The 16,508-nt window shown below is 37.0% G+C and overlaps 1 protein-coding gene across 1 annotated transcript; it reads right to left on the reverse strand.

Moving 5' to 3' along the window:
* Positions 1-16,056: 16,056 nt before the first annotated feature.
* Positions 16,057-16,374, reverse strand: LOC145577795 (uncharacterized). Its single transcript, XM_081635237.1, has one exon. The coding sequence runs from the start codon at positions 16,372-16,374 to the stop codon at positions 16,057-16,059; it is 318 nt and encodes a 105-aa protein (XP_081491363.1).
* Positions 16,375-16,508: the final 134 nt, after the last annotated feature.

Consider the following 16,508-nt stretch of genomic DNA (forward strand, 5'->3'; position numbering starts at 1 on the left):
TCTGAGAGTAATTGGCCGCTCCATAGCTTCAATGAACTCAGGAGCCCTGTTTGTCACTTGCCTCTCGGGGTTAATCCCAAGAAAACGGTAATTAATACCAGAATTTGCCTCGGTCAACACTAAAAAAATAAAAGACACAAGTGTTAGTCAGACAAAAAACAGCATGCAGAAAGAAAGAAAGAATGGAAATAAAAAGCTTCGAGCCCAACCGAAATCCTTACCTCCTTTGAACTTTCAGCTGAGGCCGACGACAGCAAGCATCTTCTCCTAGAAGGCGTAGTGGTAGCAGGGAAACCAAGTCTCAAGCACTTGAGCCCTCATGCCAATACCCCCAGGATTCCTCACTTTGCCGAAGAGGGAAATTTTTTAGTATATTTAGTCAACAATTTTTCTAGTACAAACTTTTAAATTTACAATTATTTTCAAATTTATATATTATAATTTTATTCGGATTTATTAAAAAAAAATCCGATTGGGATGTAATATTAACTTAGCTTTTGCCATCGTGTGAGCCTTATTTGAGAGCTAACTTTAAAGTTCGAGGACGAACTTTCATTTTAGGGGGAGTAGATGTAATACCCCAAATTTTTTAGTATATTTAGTCAACAATTTTGCTAGTACTAACTTTTAAATTTACAATTATTTCAAATTTATATATTATAATTTTTATTCGGATTTATTAAAAAAAATCTGATTTTATTAATTGGTTGTTTTGGATTGAAACAAGAAAACAACTCCATTTTAATTTTAATCTTATCCTACAAATGAGCCTTCTAGATACTTAATTAATCCCTAACCATACTTTATGCATAAATATATACCATTCCATCCCAATTGCTGTGAGAAAAACCATTGAACCCTCAAGAAGCCATTTTCCCCTACTCTGTCTTGCGTTGTTCACTAAAACCCATTACCATAGTTTTCTTGGTATAAAGGTAAGCCATGTTTCTTCTTCTCTTTCCATCCATTTAGATGATTCTAAAGAAAATCTTATATAATATATATTACCTTCTTAATCCATTGTATACAAATTCAATAAATTGCAATATGAATTGACAGATCATGTTCACCAATATGAATTGCAATCGATCGTCACTTTTGTTGTATTCTATAATGCCAATGCCGCCTACCTTTTTCTCTCATAATGTCATGCCTTCTCGTAGTTGCAGGCTTTTGGTCAAAGTGGTTTTATAGAAAAAGGAAATAATTTTTGTTTTAAATAGTTAAATAAATTCATGTTTTAAGTTTAGTCACTTACACCTATATTGCTTTCTTTTGACAATGTTACTTAGTGGGTTCTAGCATTGGGCATGATAAAACTACTAATTGATGACTAACTATTTTGATCAATAATATAGTAAGACTAACTTAGACCTGTTTATTGGTTTATTGGTAGATGAAGGCTACTAGGCGACGTTTCAGTGGTTAATTACCTTGAGATAACACGCACGATCAAGGTAATTTTCAATGTTCATCATCTTTAGAATTCCGTTAGGAAATTGTTTTGAAATATTGTGTGCGAACTACGTGCTTATGTAATTATATGTGACGAGTGTGCTATCGTATGATATTATGGAATCATATTATATACTACTTTTCTATTTTGTGTACTAGTATATGTATTTTCGAAAAATTTGATTATTTGATATCGTATGAGTTTTTTTTTTTAAATTAAATAAAATCTTGGGAATTGGATGATTGATTATTATGATTGATGGTCTCTATGTCATGTGGGATGACTATGGTCTAATAATATTGAAATTGAAGTATTGATACTTGGGATTAAATTGATTTGTGCAATACTTTGTAATCGGATGATTTAATCTAATAAAATGTACAGTGAAATTTAATCTAAGAAGGGAAATGAAACCCGTAACGGTGAAGAACAGGTTGCCCACTAGTAGTTATGGTTGCTACTAGCTGGTTTAAATTATTGTATATTGTTGTTAGTCTTCCTCCTAATCACTGGGTATTAGTGAGGGGTGTGCACACTAGGGACATTTTGTTTTATTTTATGGCCATTAGGGGTTACGTGCGACCCTCTGTAAAGGAGGTGGTGACAGGGACTAATCCCGGCTTACTGGCGTTCTCTATCCCTTTCTTAACTAAAGTTATAATATGTTATGTGACAATTTGAATTTGGTTGAGTATTATAATGTCTATGAGACTATATTATGTATAAAATGTTTTCGAACTAAAATTATTTATTTTACGGGATGGAGTTGGAATTACTTAGTTTATCTGATTTTGGGAGTTTTATCTCTTTTCTTGTTTTTGATTATTTTGCAGGTTGGTAAGAGGGTACCCAGTTACGTGTGAGGAGACGTTAGAATAATCATGTAGCTAAGACAATTTAGTCTATTTCCGAATCTATTTATTTCCTTTAAACTGTTGTTTTTAAAATAATTTGCAGTTTTGATGTAATGACTATTTTATATTGCCACCACTTAGACCACTTAGTTTATTTAATAGTATTTCGTTTTGCTTTGCATTTATTTTCTACAGAAAATAAGTGTAGCGGTAACACTCCCAAGGTTCGAGGGTTGGGTTTGAAAGTTAAAAGGTTACTCTTATTGTTTTAAAAAGACTCGAACTTTGGGTGTTACAGGATCAGTAACCTCTTCTCAACCTCGGTGAACCCCTCATTGGTATCTTTGGGATCGGGGCCAATTTTCTTCATCCCGAGGTTAGGCTCGCTCATATACCTCGGCGCGCCGTAAAAGTTCGGATGACTCTCCTCATAGGGCGCCCGAACCCAAATCCATTGACCTCGCCAATCTTTGTCCGAGGTATCATTCGGCCAAGAAGTAAGGTAACCTCGGACATTCTTTATCCTCCACCAACCAGGCCCATGGTCCCCATCGGATTGATTATTCCGAGCCAACTTATGGAGCCACCGAAAGACGTAAATGCTCGGCCCCAGATCATAGAAAAGACAAGTCCAATGATAGGTCATCAATCTTTGGATACTGCCAGGGATTAACTGGCAGAGGGAAATATTGTACGAGTTCAGCATCTTAACAACAAAAGGCTGGATGCAGAGGAAATCAAAGTCCACCCTGTAATTGGCGAGTATACACTCCAATATAGCCCGGGGGAGGACTATGAATTCGATCCTCGGCAGTAGGCATTCAGCACCAATAACCATCTTCCTTGAGAATGTCGTAAAAGATCTCGATCTTCTTGGTAAATTGATAAGTAGCATCGTTGTTTACCCACCAAGGGTAAGGACGAGTGGTCATTATCCATTATTGGCCACAACGTCCTTCCACTCACTTGCTCCGGGGAGCAAATCCCAAAGACAGCCCTCTGGACACGCGCCTCAACTAGAGGTACTAGCGTGACCCGAATCTCAGGGCGATGCTGAATTTAGAGGCACCGCCGGGATAGGCGCCGCACCCCCGTCGGAGGAGGACTCACCTCTTTCAAACTAGAGAGGGTTTCCGCCAAACAACGACGGCATCGCTCCCAACGGCTGAGTACGCCGAGGAACCGGCTGAGGAGGTTCACTTTCCTAATCATGGTTCATTGGTCTCTTCCCTCGATCTCTAGCCATATCCGCCGTCGGAAAGTCGAAGAAATCGGAAAAAGGGAAAAATTCGAAAAAAAAACAAGGGTATGCTAGAAATCAAAGAAAACCGAAGAAACTTCAGGGAAAATTACCTTCATCTGAAGCACAATTCGCCGATCCACAAGTTCGAAGCAATGAATTTCTGTTTCGGGATGTTAATCTTGGACAATCGCGAAAGTTGGAAGTCGCACAGCGGTTAACAACGGGGTTTTGTAGAGTTCGAATTAAGTTTGGCAAAGAAATGAGGAGAGAGAGTGGGATGAGTGGTTTAAATATTTCCAAAAGTGGAATTATGGGAGTCCGCACCACTAAAACCCCCACTAACTCACCTTAGACAACCGTTAAACACATTTCCCTCCATTAACTTTCCACTAAACCATCCAACTTCCTTAATTACACTCTAAACAGCTGTTATTTCATTAATAACTGCCACATTCAAAAATTTTAATTAAATCATTTACTTCCCTCCATTTTGCAAGTCAAAACCCGACCCGTCATGCTTCCAAATCGGGTCTGCGGGGCAAGTTGTTTGGGTCCAATTTACTCCAATTGGGCCAGTCCATAAATGATTCAATTTAAAGCCCAAGGTCAAAGGTTCAACTCTCCAATCCATGCCAAGTTAAGTTAGAGGCTCAGTCAACGTGGCAACCCCTCTTGGCTCAAGGCCCATTTTTCCCATTATGCTAAGGTATAGAAGCCATCAATCCTCTCTTTCTACATTCATTCACTTCAAACCTCAAGCAATTAATACTCTTGCATAGCTTTCTCTCTTTAAACATCGTACTGACTTTGGCATTAGAGGGGCCTTCCTCGGCACAACCCCTGAGGCCAGTTTACGTGTGCTTGCTGTGCAGGAAATCCTCGACCCAGTCATCACTTGGACCGAGTTCAGTCTTCAGCCCACTAGAAAGGACCTATCCAAAGGTCCCATTATTTTCACCCGAAACAAGTATGTATTTTATCTGGAGTGATATTGGGAACAAGTTCTGACCAGAGAGTTGATGAAATACATCTCCATCAAACTTTATTTCAACTTCAACTTCAAGCTTTCCTCTAATTCCCATTAAGTGAAGAGCAAATTAAACGCTAATATTTTTATTGATTTTACAATTATGGCTTTAGAATTTATATTCTTAGATGCTTCATTATTACAACTTCACAAGTAAATACAAGCTCTTTTTTTTTTCTAAGGAACAAGTATGTACAAGCATAATAGCATATAAATATGTAAGGTTTTTTTTTTTTTTTTGTCCAAACAATTCATTAATATAAAGTATATACGAGGCTACAATTTACGTGAGTATACCAATAATTAATTTGTCATGAGTTGACTTTTTGGTTGATAATGTGTTTGATCTAGTAGTAGATTGCTTGGAAATGTTCAAACAACAAATCGGCAAGACTTGAGTATAACTAGATCGTGCTAGGTGGTGCTCTGTGAAACGTGTAGTCTAGGAATGATCATGCGGAGGATCCTCTCTTTGTGTAATGTCTGATAATTTAAATTACCAATAATTATAACCATAATACATACCCCTTTTCCGAAAAAGAAAAAAAATAAATAAATAAAAAAAACAATAAAAAATAACTCCATCATTCCGTTTTTATTGTCTTGTGATGAGTTATATTTATTCATATTAGTATTTAGGTATATATATGTTGATCTCTTTAACCATAATACATACCCTTTTAAAACATTAACAAAATGGGAAAAAAAAAATTATATACGCTCGGATGCATGCAAGGTACACCTAAGGTATTTTCTGCTCATTGAACAATTTTTTTTGCTCATTATAATATTTTTAAATGGGCAAAAAAAAAAAAAAAAAAAAAAAAAAAAAAAAAAAATTGTCCATAGATGCACCTACCTCTATGTGTAACCGAGTGTATATAAAAAGTGTTGATAAAACTTGGTCAAAAACATACAAATTTTTTCAAAAGATTGTCTATTTTCATCTATAACACTTGTTACTTGAGTATTTCAATAATGGCTTTGAGATCATATGATGAATATGAAATTAATTTGAATTCACAACCAATAATTTAATTAAATTCAGATGGTAATAAATCATTCATGAATCAATGAATGATTAATGAAGTAAAAAAAAAAAAAAAAAAAAAAAAAAAAAAAAAAAAAAAAAAAAAAATGGGAAGAATGACTAATGACTTGATCGTCTGATGGGGTACATTACGTACATAGTACATGCAACCATCACATTGATAATTTATGGGTTAGACTTAATACGATAGAGCTAGGGAAAAGGCATACACAAGCAAAGATGTGATATTATGGATAGAAATTAAATGAAAAAAACGTTTACACGCAACCATGAAGACAAAATGACAATATTGAGTAGTAAGGTTATACTGTTATAGGTATGTAGGGTAATATGAGTACTACATTGAATTATTTGAATACATTCATACATATATATCAAACTGTTCCAGTTGGGATCCGGCAACCCATATCCGAGATCCGTGAAAACCCTATCGTCCAGCTAAGTACCTACACAGGAAATGAGGATTAACTAACCCCCGGGGTGAATACAGGGATAACCACTCCGACGATAAAGTTAGAAAGTGTTTAAAAGAAAGAAGAGATGATATGAAGAGAGAGAGAGAGAGAGAGTAATAAATGCTACCTCTTAATTGGGACAAACCCACCTATTTATAGTGATTTTAACTGGCAGGTGGCTGCATGCCATGCAAACCACTTTATGCCAAGTGTTGATTAATTGACGCCACATGCTAATCTGCAAGAGGCTTACATCTATGTCGTTATGCAAACTTACCGATATGACTATTATAGCTGATAACCCGAACTTGTTAAGTCTGTGAAACAATAGACATCGGCACTATACACGTTATCGGTATCTCCCTATACAACTAGCCCCCAAAGTGAAGACGTTAGAAGATCTAATGTTCTTACTTAGCTAGCAGAACATCCAGTCCTGATCGCAATCATTTCGACTTTAGAAGACTGAGAAGAAACTCAGTATCATATGTTTCTTGCACTCTGTCTAGCACTTTTCTCACAACTATAGGTGTTGTAACATTTGGGTTTGTTGAAGTGAGGCTAAGTTTGTGAAACATCTATATTAAAAATTGAGAAAATGCATAAAATCATCTGGGAGAGATAAAAGTCTGTTTCCCCCCCCCCCCCCAAAGTGAATGTGTTTGCCGACTGCAAACAAGGTACACTATGATAAACTGGGAGCTTAAAAACTCCATATCCTCCCAAAGTGACCATGTTTGCCGACAACAAACAAGGTACACTATGATAAACTGGGAGCTAAAAAACTCCGTTTTCCCCCCAAAGTGACCATGTTTGTCGACTGCAAACAAGGTACACTATGATAAATTGAGAGCTAAAAAACTTTGTTTTCCCCCCAAAATGATTGTGTTTGCCGATTGCAAACAAGGTCTACTGTAATAGACTAGGAGCAAAAAAACTCCATTTTCCTTGCAAAGTGACCTTGTATGTCGACTGCGAACAAAGTCTACTTCAATGAGAAGATGGGAGCGAAAAAACTCCGTTTCCTCCAAAGTGACCTTGTTTGCCAACTGCAAACAAGGTCTACTATAATAGGCTGGGAGCGAAAAAACTCTGTTCCCCCCCCCCAAAGTGACCTTGTTTGTAGACTGCAAACAAGGTCCACTATAATAGACTGGGAGCGAAAAAACTTCGTTTTTCCCCAAAGTGACCTTGCCTTATTTTCCGATTGCAAACAAGGTCTACTATAATAACGCTAGGAATTGCAAGCGTTTTTATTAATTAAGTGGAAATTCAAAAAGCAACTTAACACGTGTCTTTGATCCAACAGTAAAATTTAAAATTCACGAAAATTTTCCTACCGTTGGATTTCTGACAGAGCGGTCATATCAATCATCATTACCTAACCTATTTTGTGATACCCTGTATTTTCATACGTGTTTTCTAATTAATTAATTAGGAATTATTTTATAAAAAAGGTATTTTAGTAAATTAATTGTTTGGAGCCAAAATAATATTTGAATTTTGGCGCCAAAAGTATTTTGAAAACTAATCATTATTTTGGATAAGATTTATTTTCCATTTATCTTATTTTAAAAACCGGATTATTTACATATTTCAGATATTGTAATTAAAGCAAAATAATATTTTATTAATTATTTTATTATGGCTGAAATTTTCCAATAATTAGCTAGGATTTTCAGATTTTCCATGTATGGAAAATCTGATTTTTCTTGATTATTTATTGGTAAATAATTGGTATTTAATTAATTAATTAATTATTTAATTATTTATTTTATATTATTTATACAATTATTTTATTCCTTAAAATCCGAGAAAAATCTTCCTAAATATATTTATAGGAGTCCGAAAATTTGAGTTATGGTAAGCTCAATATTTTCGGCCCTATTGAATTATTTTGGGGGAATTTAATTGGTAAAATTATATTTTTAAGTATCTCCCAAAATCTCTTATTTTCCTTAATTCTAATTCTCCATCTTTTTAATATCTAATCATCATATTTTCTTGCCATTCATTCTTCTTAATTATTCCCCAAGTAATTCCAATTTCCTTATTATTTTTCATGGCATACATATTTCCATATTCAACTATACAAAATCACCTTAATATCCAAACTTTCCTTAATTCTTTTACTCACTTCTCCAAGTAATCCCTTAAACCCTACTTGCCATAATTCTTCCCATATTCTCTTGATATAATTCTTACATGAGCTAGCCTATAAATACCCCTCCATACCTCTCACATTCTTCACATTCACACTAATTCTCTTCTTTTCTTCTCCTCTTTTTACACAAATAGTCCCGTTTATCTTTGAAGTCAATTTTCGGGCACTTTTGGTCAGTTTTTGGGGTATTGACGTTTCACAGAAGATTTTTCCTCTCAAAAAATCCTTGAGGATAGGCTCAAAAATCACCAAATTTGGAGTTATATCGAAGGAGTTATAGCCTCTGAAATTTCTGCCTATTCTTTCCAACGCGAATCCAATTCTTTTCTTTTCCTTGGTTCCTTATCTTTTCTTCTTCTCTTTTCTTATTCAATTATTATTATTATTATTATTATTATTATTATTATTATTATTATTATTATGGGGGATTTATAAAAAAATTATTATGAGTAGTTTTAATTATATAAAATCAGATTTTTAATGATGTTTATGAAAATTAATTTGAAAGGTTCATGTACATGTAGTTGGGGGTTTTTAATTTAATTATTGTGATTATTTGTTAACCTTATATTGATTAAGGTTATATTTATTTGTAGAGTGTGTTTGATCAAGATTCTTGAGGTTCCTTTTGTGTGCTTTTGCTAAGCGAGGATCAAGGTACGTTAGGTGGCTAGATACCTTGAAAGTGATTGGTTTGAATAAGCATGTTTGAATGATTTTATGATGATTGAATTAAATTGAATTGAATTATGATTTATGAAATAAAAACATGTTTAAATAAATTGGTTTTGATAAATAAATTGGAGTATTGATTTTATATCATGTTTTAAATAATTAAAATTATTATTCATGTTTAAAGGGTTTGATTTTGAAAGCATATGGATTTAAATAAAAAGGGAGTTTGAATTATTATTATTAAAGGTTGGAATTATTGGATTTAAAGAGGATTTATTGAATTATTATTATTAATGCTTTACAAGCATGTTGGTAATCCCACTATGCGGATTTGGTTTATTGATAAGGCCTTGGACTTTGTATATGACCGGGTCTTTCTTCAAGAATAGCCTTGTAATATAAGGAGACTAGCTTGGGGGGTGTGCACACTTGGGTGAGGAATTGGTTTTAAAGGAATTGGATTAAAAGGAATTGGTTTTAAAGAGGAATTGGTCTATTGAATTGACTATTGATTTTATTATTGAAATTGGTTTTGGAATTTTGAGTTGGAATTATTGGTCAAATCATTTGAAAGGATGGAATTGGTTTCAAAAGCATGTTAACTAATAAATTGAGTTTAATTATCTTGCACTTATCGTACTTAGCATATTTTGCTAATCCGTATTTCTTATTTTGTTTTGGTTCGCCCTGTTTACCTTAATGGTAAGCAGCCTTGACTAATTCCAGGTGGAGTCAATAATTGAGCATATGGAGTCCCGGGAATGGTTTCACCTAGATTAGGAAGTGTTGGTTCTTGTATTTATTTTTGAGTACTCATGACAATGGTTACTATTTATAGTCTATTATTAATAAAAGAAGAGTATTGAAGTATTCCGCTTCAAAGTATTGGTTTTATTTAGTAAGTTTGAGTAGCCTTGCGTAATCACGCGGCGGTAATACGCCTAAGTCTATCTCTACGGTATAATTATACGTATTATATTAGTATTTCCGTAGAGGAAGATTTGGGGTGTTACATCTTTATATTCAGTTGCTTTCGTGTTTACTTATTTATTTTCGTCTTTTATTCCATCCAAGAAACTCTCTGTAAACAAAAGAAAAGCAAATTCGAGGGCGATTTCTACCATTCTCGTTGCTGCCACTGTTCTTGCAAAGCGCGACCGGAATTTGGTGGGGAACAATTCTTAGCATTCTCACTGGGCGAACCGTCTAAGGTATTCACAAACCCTAAGCTTTAATTTTGCATGCTTTCGATTTTTTCCGATTTTAGCCTAGGCTAGTGTGTTAAATGTCTGATAGTAGTGTCGAAGAAGAACAACCTACCCTTAACACTGTTAGGCGCCATCTTATTAGACAGTCATTGGTAAAAGATATCGGCAAATCTAAAGGAACTGCTTCATCACTGTTTAACAACATTGACGACCATTTCAACCGCTATCTACGGAAGAGCAAAAGCAAGCATTCCTTCGTCATAAGATATTGACCGATTGTGAAAAAGTTGTCCGCCCTACTAATCCTGACCTTCTAGCCGATATTGAAGTCCTTGATATTGAGCCAGCCAGCGTTCGATATCGTTTACGCAGTTTCGCTGACAAACCTAATTTTGATCAATACGGTTCCAACGTTGGTCATATTTGTGTTAACACCTCTGTAATGCCTAGAGTCAAGCAAACTAGCTACCAACCTCAGGCTGTCGTTGACAAAGAAGGGCCCAGTAAGAGACCTGGGCAACCCAAGTGGTTAGATCCAACAGCTTAGAGTCTGAGAGAGGTTCTAATCCCCCATGCATGACTCTGCTGTAAAATCAGTGTTAAACGATGATAACGAGGGGGGTGAAAGGTGAACCAAGAGGACGGTGTTACTGAGGAAGAAAGTCTCGATGATGAGTATATCTGAGACTGACGATGCCGATCATCGTCACCCCCTTAATCTTCCTGTTGGCAGCAAAGTGGCGGAGGCTAAAGTTAGTGAAGCTTGGCTCAAGTTAGCTCTTGAGAAGGAATACTACCGACATGCCGTACGGTTTTACAAGCTACTAGAAGGTTATGATCTTAACCTTTCCCTCTTGAATTCTACCATTCTCGACTGTCCAGATGGACATGTCGCCATTTATGCCAAGCATTTCGATTTCGGCCTTTGTTTTCCTCCTAATCCATTTATTGTCAAAGTTTTTAGGGCCTGGAATGTTTGTCTTGCTCAACTTACCCCTCCTACCATTTGAGTCGTTATTGTCATGGTTTGGGTTATGTTGTACAAGAATTTTCCGTTAACCCTTAACTTGTTTCAAAAACTGTTGTCATTAAAGCGCGATGGGCAGTCTGAGGGTTGGTGGTCATTATACACAACACCCCATAAATATACCGTCCATCTTAAACTATCTAGCTGTAAAGGCTAGCAAGACAAATTCTTTTTTATGCGCGTTCTTGTGGAGTTTCCTATCAGGCGCACATTCTTCCGTCCTCATTCCCGTTTTGGTCATATCGCCGACTGGGAGCTCGGTGTACAGGAACGTATGGCTTTTGGTTACTTTGATATTGAGGAGATTGACGTCGGGGATGGTAAGGTTCAAATTTTTCCTAAAGTTTGGGTGCCGAATGTGAAGTATGTTCTCGGCAATGCTCCTTTGTCCTATGTCGGCCTACGTTGGACCGATAACTATGGTACTTATCTTGTATTCTATTGCAATTCGTACCAATTATATATATATATATGTTCTTCAATTATTATATAAATTGTTCGATCTCAGCTTCTCCACCAAAAGACGTTTTCAGTTTTAATAGTTTTACATATCTAACCAGTGAGCTCATTTACCTCTTTTTCAGGTGTTGAAAAATTGGACAACAAGAGCTTGGGCCTTTCGGCTGACGGAAAGAGAGTTATGAGACGGTGCCTTTAATCTCCTTAGCCCAGTTACGACACCCTGGTTTCCTATTGTAGCCGCGCTCCTGTTCGTAACGCAAAAAGAAGAGCCGAAGAGATGGCTGGTGAAAATGTTCAAAGGAAACGAATTGTGTCTCTCGCTAATCGGCGTGGAGGAGCAACTGGGGCCAGCAACTTAAGGAAAGATGATGAGCAACCTTCTAAAAGATCTCGGGAAGACGAAAAATAGCAGAAGCCGTCAACTCCTAAACAATCTGATGCCCCAAAAGACAAGGCAATCGATCCCTCCACTGTGCCCACAAAGAAAAAGATGCCAGTCGACGTTACGGTTGAGGATATTACGGACTCTCCTCCTCCGTCTCACCCTGAAATCGCCATTCAACCTGAATCTCAAGTTGGGGCTCTTATCGGTTCTGATGTGAGCGCTCCCAGCCTCTTATACCGCGTTAATCAATGGATTGAACGTCCATCTAGCAAACTTCTCGATGTGGTTATCAAGAAGTTTGCCGCTCCTGAAGGGCATTCAGGGGATCGGTGGCAACCTGAACTCGATGTATGCCGGAATGAATCTATCTTTACTAACGACCCGATGCGAGGAGGGAACCTTGGGTATTGGCTGCTTCACAACTTGGCCACCCCAGTTGATAGGCCTGCTGGTCTTGTCAGCCCAATTGCGGCCAACATATGCATGACTTGATAAAGGTGTCTCTCTCGGCCGAACCTATATTAAATTCTTGACTTTTCTATTGCTTTTATAATTTTAATCCCAGTTTACGTTTTATTTTGGTTTAGGCTGTCATCTCTGGTACTGAGCTTGTTGAGATGTACTGGTATTATCAAGAGCAACATCATCAGGCTTCTTCAACCCAAGAGGCCCTGCAAACGGCCCTAGAGAACGTCGATAAAGCTCTTGATGGAATTAGGGTAGCAAAGAAAAAGGATGATGAGGAATTAAAAGCTCTTAGAGAAAAAGCTGGCAAGTTCAAGGCTGTTGAAAAGGAAATCGAGCTTCACCGTACCCAGCTGAACGAGAAAAGTAAGGTTGTGGAGCAACTACCACTATTGCAAAAAGAGCTTGCTGGCGCCAAGAGCTCTATCAGTCATCTAGAGGAGAAGGTTCAGAAGATGGAGGTTGATAAGCCCAGCATTCGGCAAAGAGCTGTTAGCCGATATCTTGGTTCCGCATATTTCATTGAGAGGTTGCAAAACCATTATGATGGTGGGTGGACAGTTGCTCAAAGATGCATCATTCAAGTTACCGGTTGGAAGAAAACCGATTGGGCTAAAGTTGAGAAAGCTTTTAACGATAAAGCTCATAAAATTGCCACCAGTTTTGACCAGCAAGAACTCGCTGGTGACGATCTCCTCAACGCTGCGCCCAGCGGAGATGATGATCCCGTGGACCCTAACATTTTAAACTCTCCGTAACCTGAAATTCTGCAATCTTGAAGGGGCGGGTAGTCATCATCGACATCATCGTGCGGCTCCTGTGTGATAGGGCCTTATCTGCTTTGACATTTCATTTAGAATCTTTGTTTTTGTAAGACTTGTAATTTTTTGACAATGTTGTTTTATCGGCATGTACGGTTTTTTGTGCTGATGCATGTCGATTGTCATTCTTAATATTTTTATTTTTGCAAAAAACTCTCTTACTATCGTAGTTGCTATCAATGTCGGTTTAAAAGTTTACCCCATGAGCATATACTTGTTTTTGTTTGCAAGATTTTATTTTCCACGACTTAAAAATTTTAATTGGATAAAACCCCAAAAGATTTCAGGGATGCCTTCCATAATATCGTTTTTAAAGAATTTCAATTGCCACGTTCTTCATAACACTTAAAAAATTATGATAGAGCCGGTATTATTACCGGTTTATGAAGAATAATTTACCGGCCATTTTTCACACAAAAAAATTTGATTGATTGTATACTTTATCTGAATAAGTTAAAGTTAAACTTGTTTAGGATTTTCTCCAGGATGATAAAATTTCTGTAACTTCCGTTATCAAGTTATCCTACTCCCTACTCCCCTTAGTGAATGTACTTGGGAGACAGGTATATGCACTAAAGATCTAGGCTATCCTTTGCCGGCATTAAAAATTTTCATTATTGCCGTCATTTACTCCGTGTATTGCTAGATCTGAGTATTGTTACCCTTTACTGGTGGTTCAGACTACAACACCGACCATTCAAGCGCTACATTTTGCACTCACTCGAGCACCTTTCTCGGCAATCTGAGTCATGGTTATGCCTCAAGACAGCATATACCATGACATGATTTGTCTGGTATTATACTTTGAACCAATAACCTCACGAGTTAATGTTTACATCTGATCAGGTTGTAAGCGCATTAACAACATGGAAGTGGTTTTTAGCTGTCCATCCTATTCAACGATGGTATGTCAAATGGAGGATTCCTAATCAACATAAGTATCAGAATTTTCACCTTTTATTATTATCGGCATTATCTGACAAAGATAGTTCTAAATAAATACACATTACATTTGTTTAAACATAAAATTTCTTAAGTACCCCTGCGTTCCAGGCATTCTTCAACGGTTTTCCATCTAGTGATTCCAAATAATAAGACCCTTGCATATCTGTGTCTCTAATCCGATATGGGCCTTCCTAGTTTTCCGTTAGCTTGCCATCAACATTTCCCTTCCCAGTCGCTGCAGATCTTCGCAACACTAACAGGGTAAAGTCGTATCCCCTAATCAAAAGTAAATACCTAAGTCCTCTAACTAAAGTAGATAGGGAAGTAGGGTCGAACTCCACAGGGAAACAAGTCTTTCTACTCCTAATTAATTATTATAATCTAAATTATCTAAGTAACCAATATTTTTGGGAATAGATTCTATACTACGAAGAATAAGGTCGAAAGAAATAAAGTAGGGGGAAAATCAAATATTAAAAGACCTAGGGCATAGGTTCACTAATAAACAATATTCCAGGGCAAATCATAATAAGCAATCATCAAGAATTGATCAATCAGATTATAAAGGGCTTTCGCTACGTATTATAATCACAGAGTTAATTTACCGGTATTAAATCTCATCTGTCGAATATCGACTTAACCATTTATAAATTAGTCCGCCTATTGAAACTAAGCCTAAACATCAATTCTCATTTGTCGAATCTCGAATTAATATTGCTAAACTCATACAATTAAATCTGGCCAAACCTAATTGCATAGCATTAAATCAATCAATAGGAAATTAACCAAGCATTGATAATTCACAATCACAAAATTACCCCTTCATATCATTTATTAGATCCCCATAAACCCTAAAAATAAAACTACTCAAGCATCATCATAACCAAACTAATCAAATAAATAAAGCAAAGCATAATCAAAGAAGTAAATAAAATAGCTGAAATTAAAAGAGAAGAAATTGTTACCAAAAGAAATCTGGATTAATGAAAGTAATTAAGAACAAAAGTTGAGAGAGAATTTAAGAGAGAGAAATATCCTAAGTAGAGAGAGAAAATCTAAAAAAGAAGGTAATCCAAAATTACGTACATAATTCATACTTAAACATTCCTCAAAACAAAAATTAAAACTAATCTAATCAGCTCTGAGAAAAACACGCGCCCAATCGGGCGAAGGGCCGCCCGATCGGGCCAGCCTTTTTTGCCTTGCCCGCTGCTGGTGTGCCGCGCCCGATCGGGCGCGCCTCTTCCTTGAGGGTCTTTATGCGCGCAGCCACCCGATCGGGCGTATGCTTGCCCGATCGGGCCCGGTCTTCTTCTTCGAGGCTTGGATTTCGATTGGGCTAAATTCCTCGGCCCAATCTAAGTTTCCTCATCGGGTCTTGATTAATTGATCCAATAGCCCCGGTATCTCATACCGAGCCCTTAATCATCGGCTCTCACCGATCCTGGGCTTCAAGAGTGGCCATGTCCTTCTAGCTTCCGTAGTTGATCCATAAAAACCCGGGAAAATGCTCCAAAAGTGCAATTTCCTGTAAAATGCAACTAAAACTACGCAAACACTAAAAAACACAAATTAGTAATAAAAGTGGCTCTAAAGAGCCAAAAACACCACTAATTATGACCGTGGGACGGGGTTAAAACACTATATAAATTGGATATATCAAACACCAAATCCCCCGTGTTCAACGGGCGGTGCTTCACCCTTCTATTATAAGCCCTTGAAATTTTGTCCTTATATGATGTCGATCTAACTGCAGATTTTTCTTGCACTTCCGGTAAGAAATCTAATTGCTGCCGCAATAAGAGATCATTTTGCTCTTCACAGTAATGTCAGCAATCCGACCTCGGCAGGGATAATTGCCTCGGTTCCAAACACGAGATTAAAAGGCGATTCTCCAGTTGCCACTCGAGTTGTTGTTCTGTTGGCCCATAGTATTTCTGGTATGAGATCTGCCCATAAGCCCTTCGCATCTTCTATCTTTTTCTTGAGTGCCGTTATAATTTGCTTATTAGCAGCCTCTGCCTGGCCGTTTGATTGAGGATGGCACGCCGCAGCATACGCGAACTTCACTTTGTACATAGCCAAAAGGTCCTTTACATGCTTGCAATCGAACTGCAATCCATGATCAAACACCATTGTCATCGGCAATCCAAACCTTGTGATAACATTCTTCTAGATGAACTTCTTCACCTCAGACATAGGTATCTTTGTTACCGGTTTGGCCTCTATCCACTTAGCGAAATAGTCAATTCCTACAATCAAGAATTTTC

Source organism: Chenopodium album, chromosome 14, assembly GCF_948465745.1.
Source record: "Chenopodium album chromosome 14, dcCheAlbu1.1, whole genome shotgun sequence".
NCBI classification, from domain to species: domain Eukaryota; kingdom Viridiplantae; phylum Streptophyta; class Magnoliopsida; order Caryophyllales; family Amaranthaceae; genus Chenopodium; species Chenopodium album.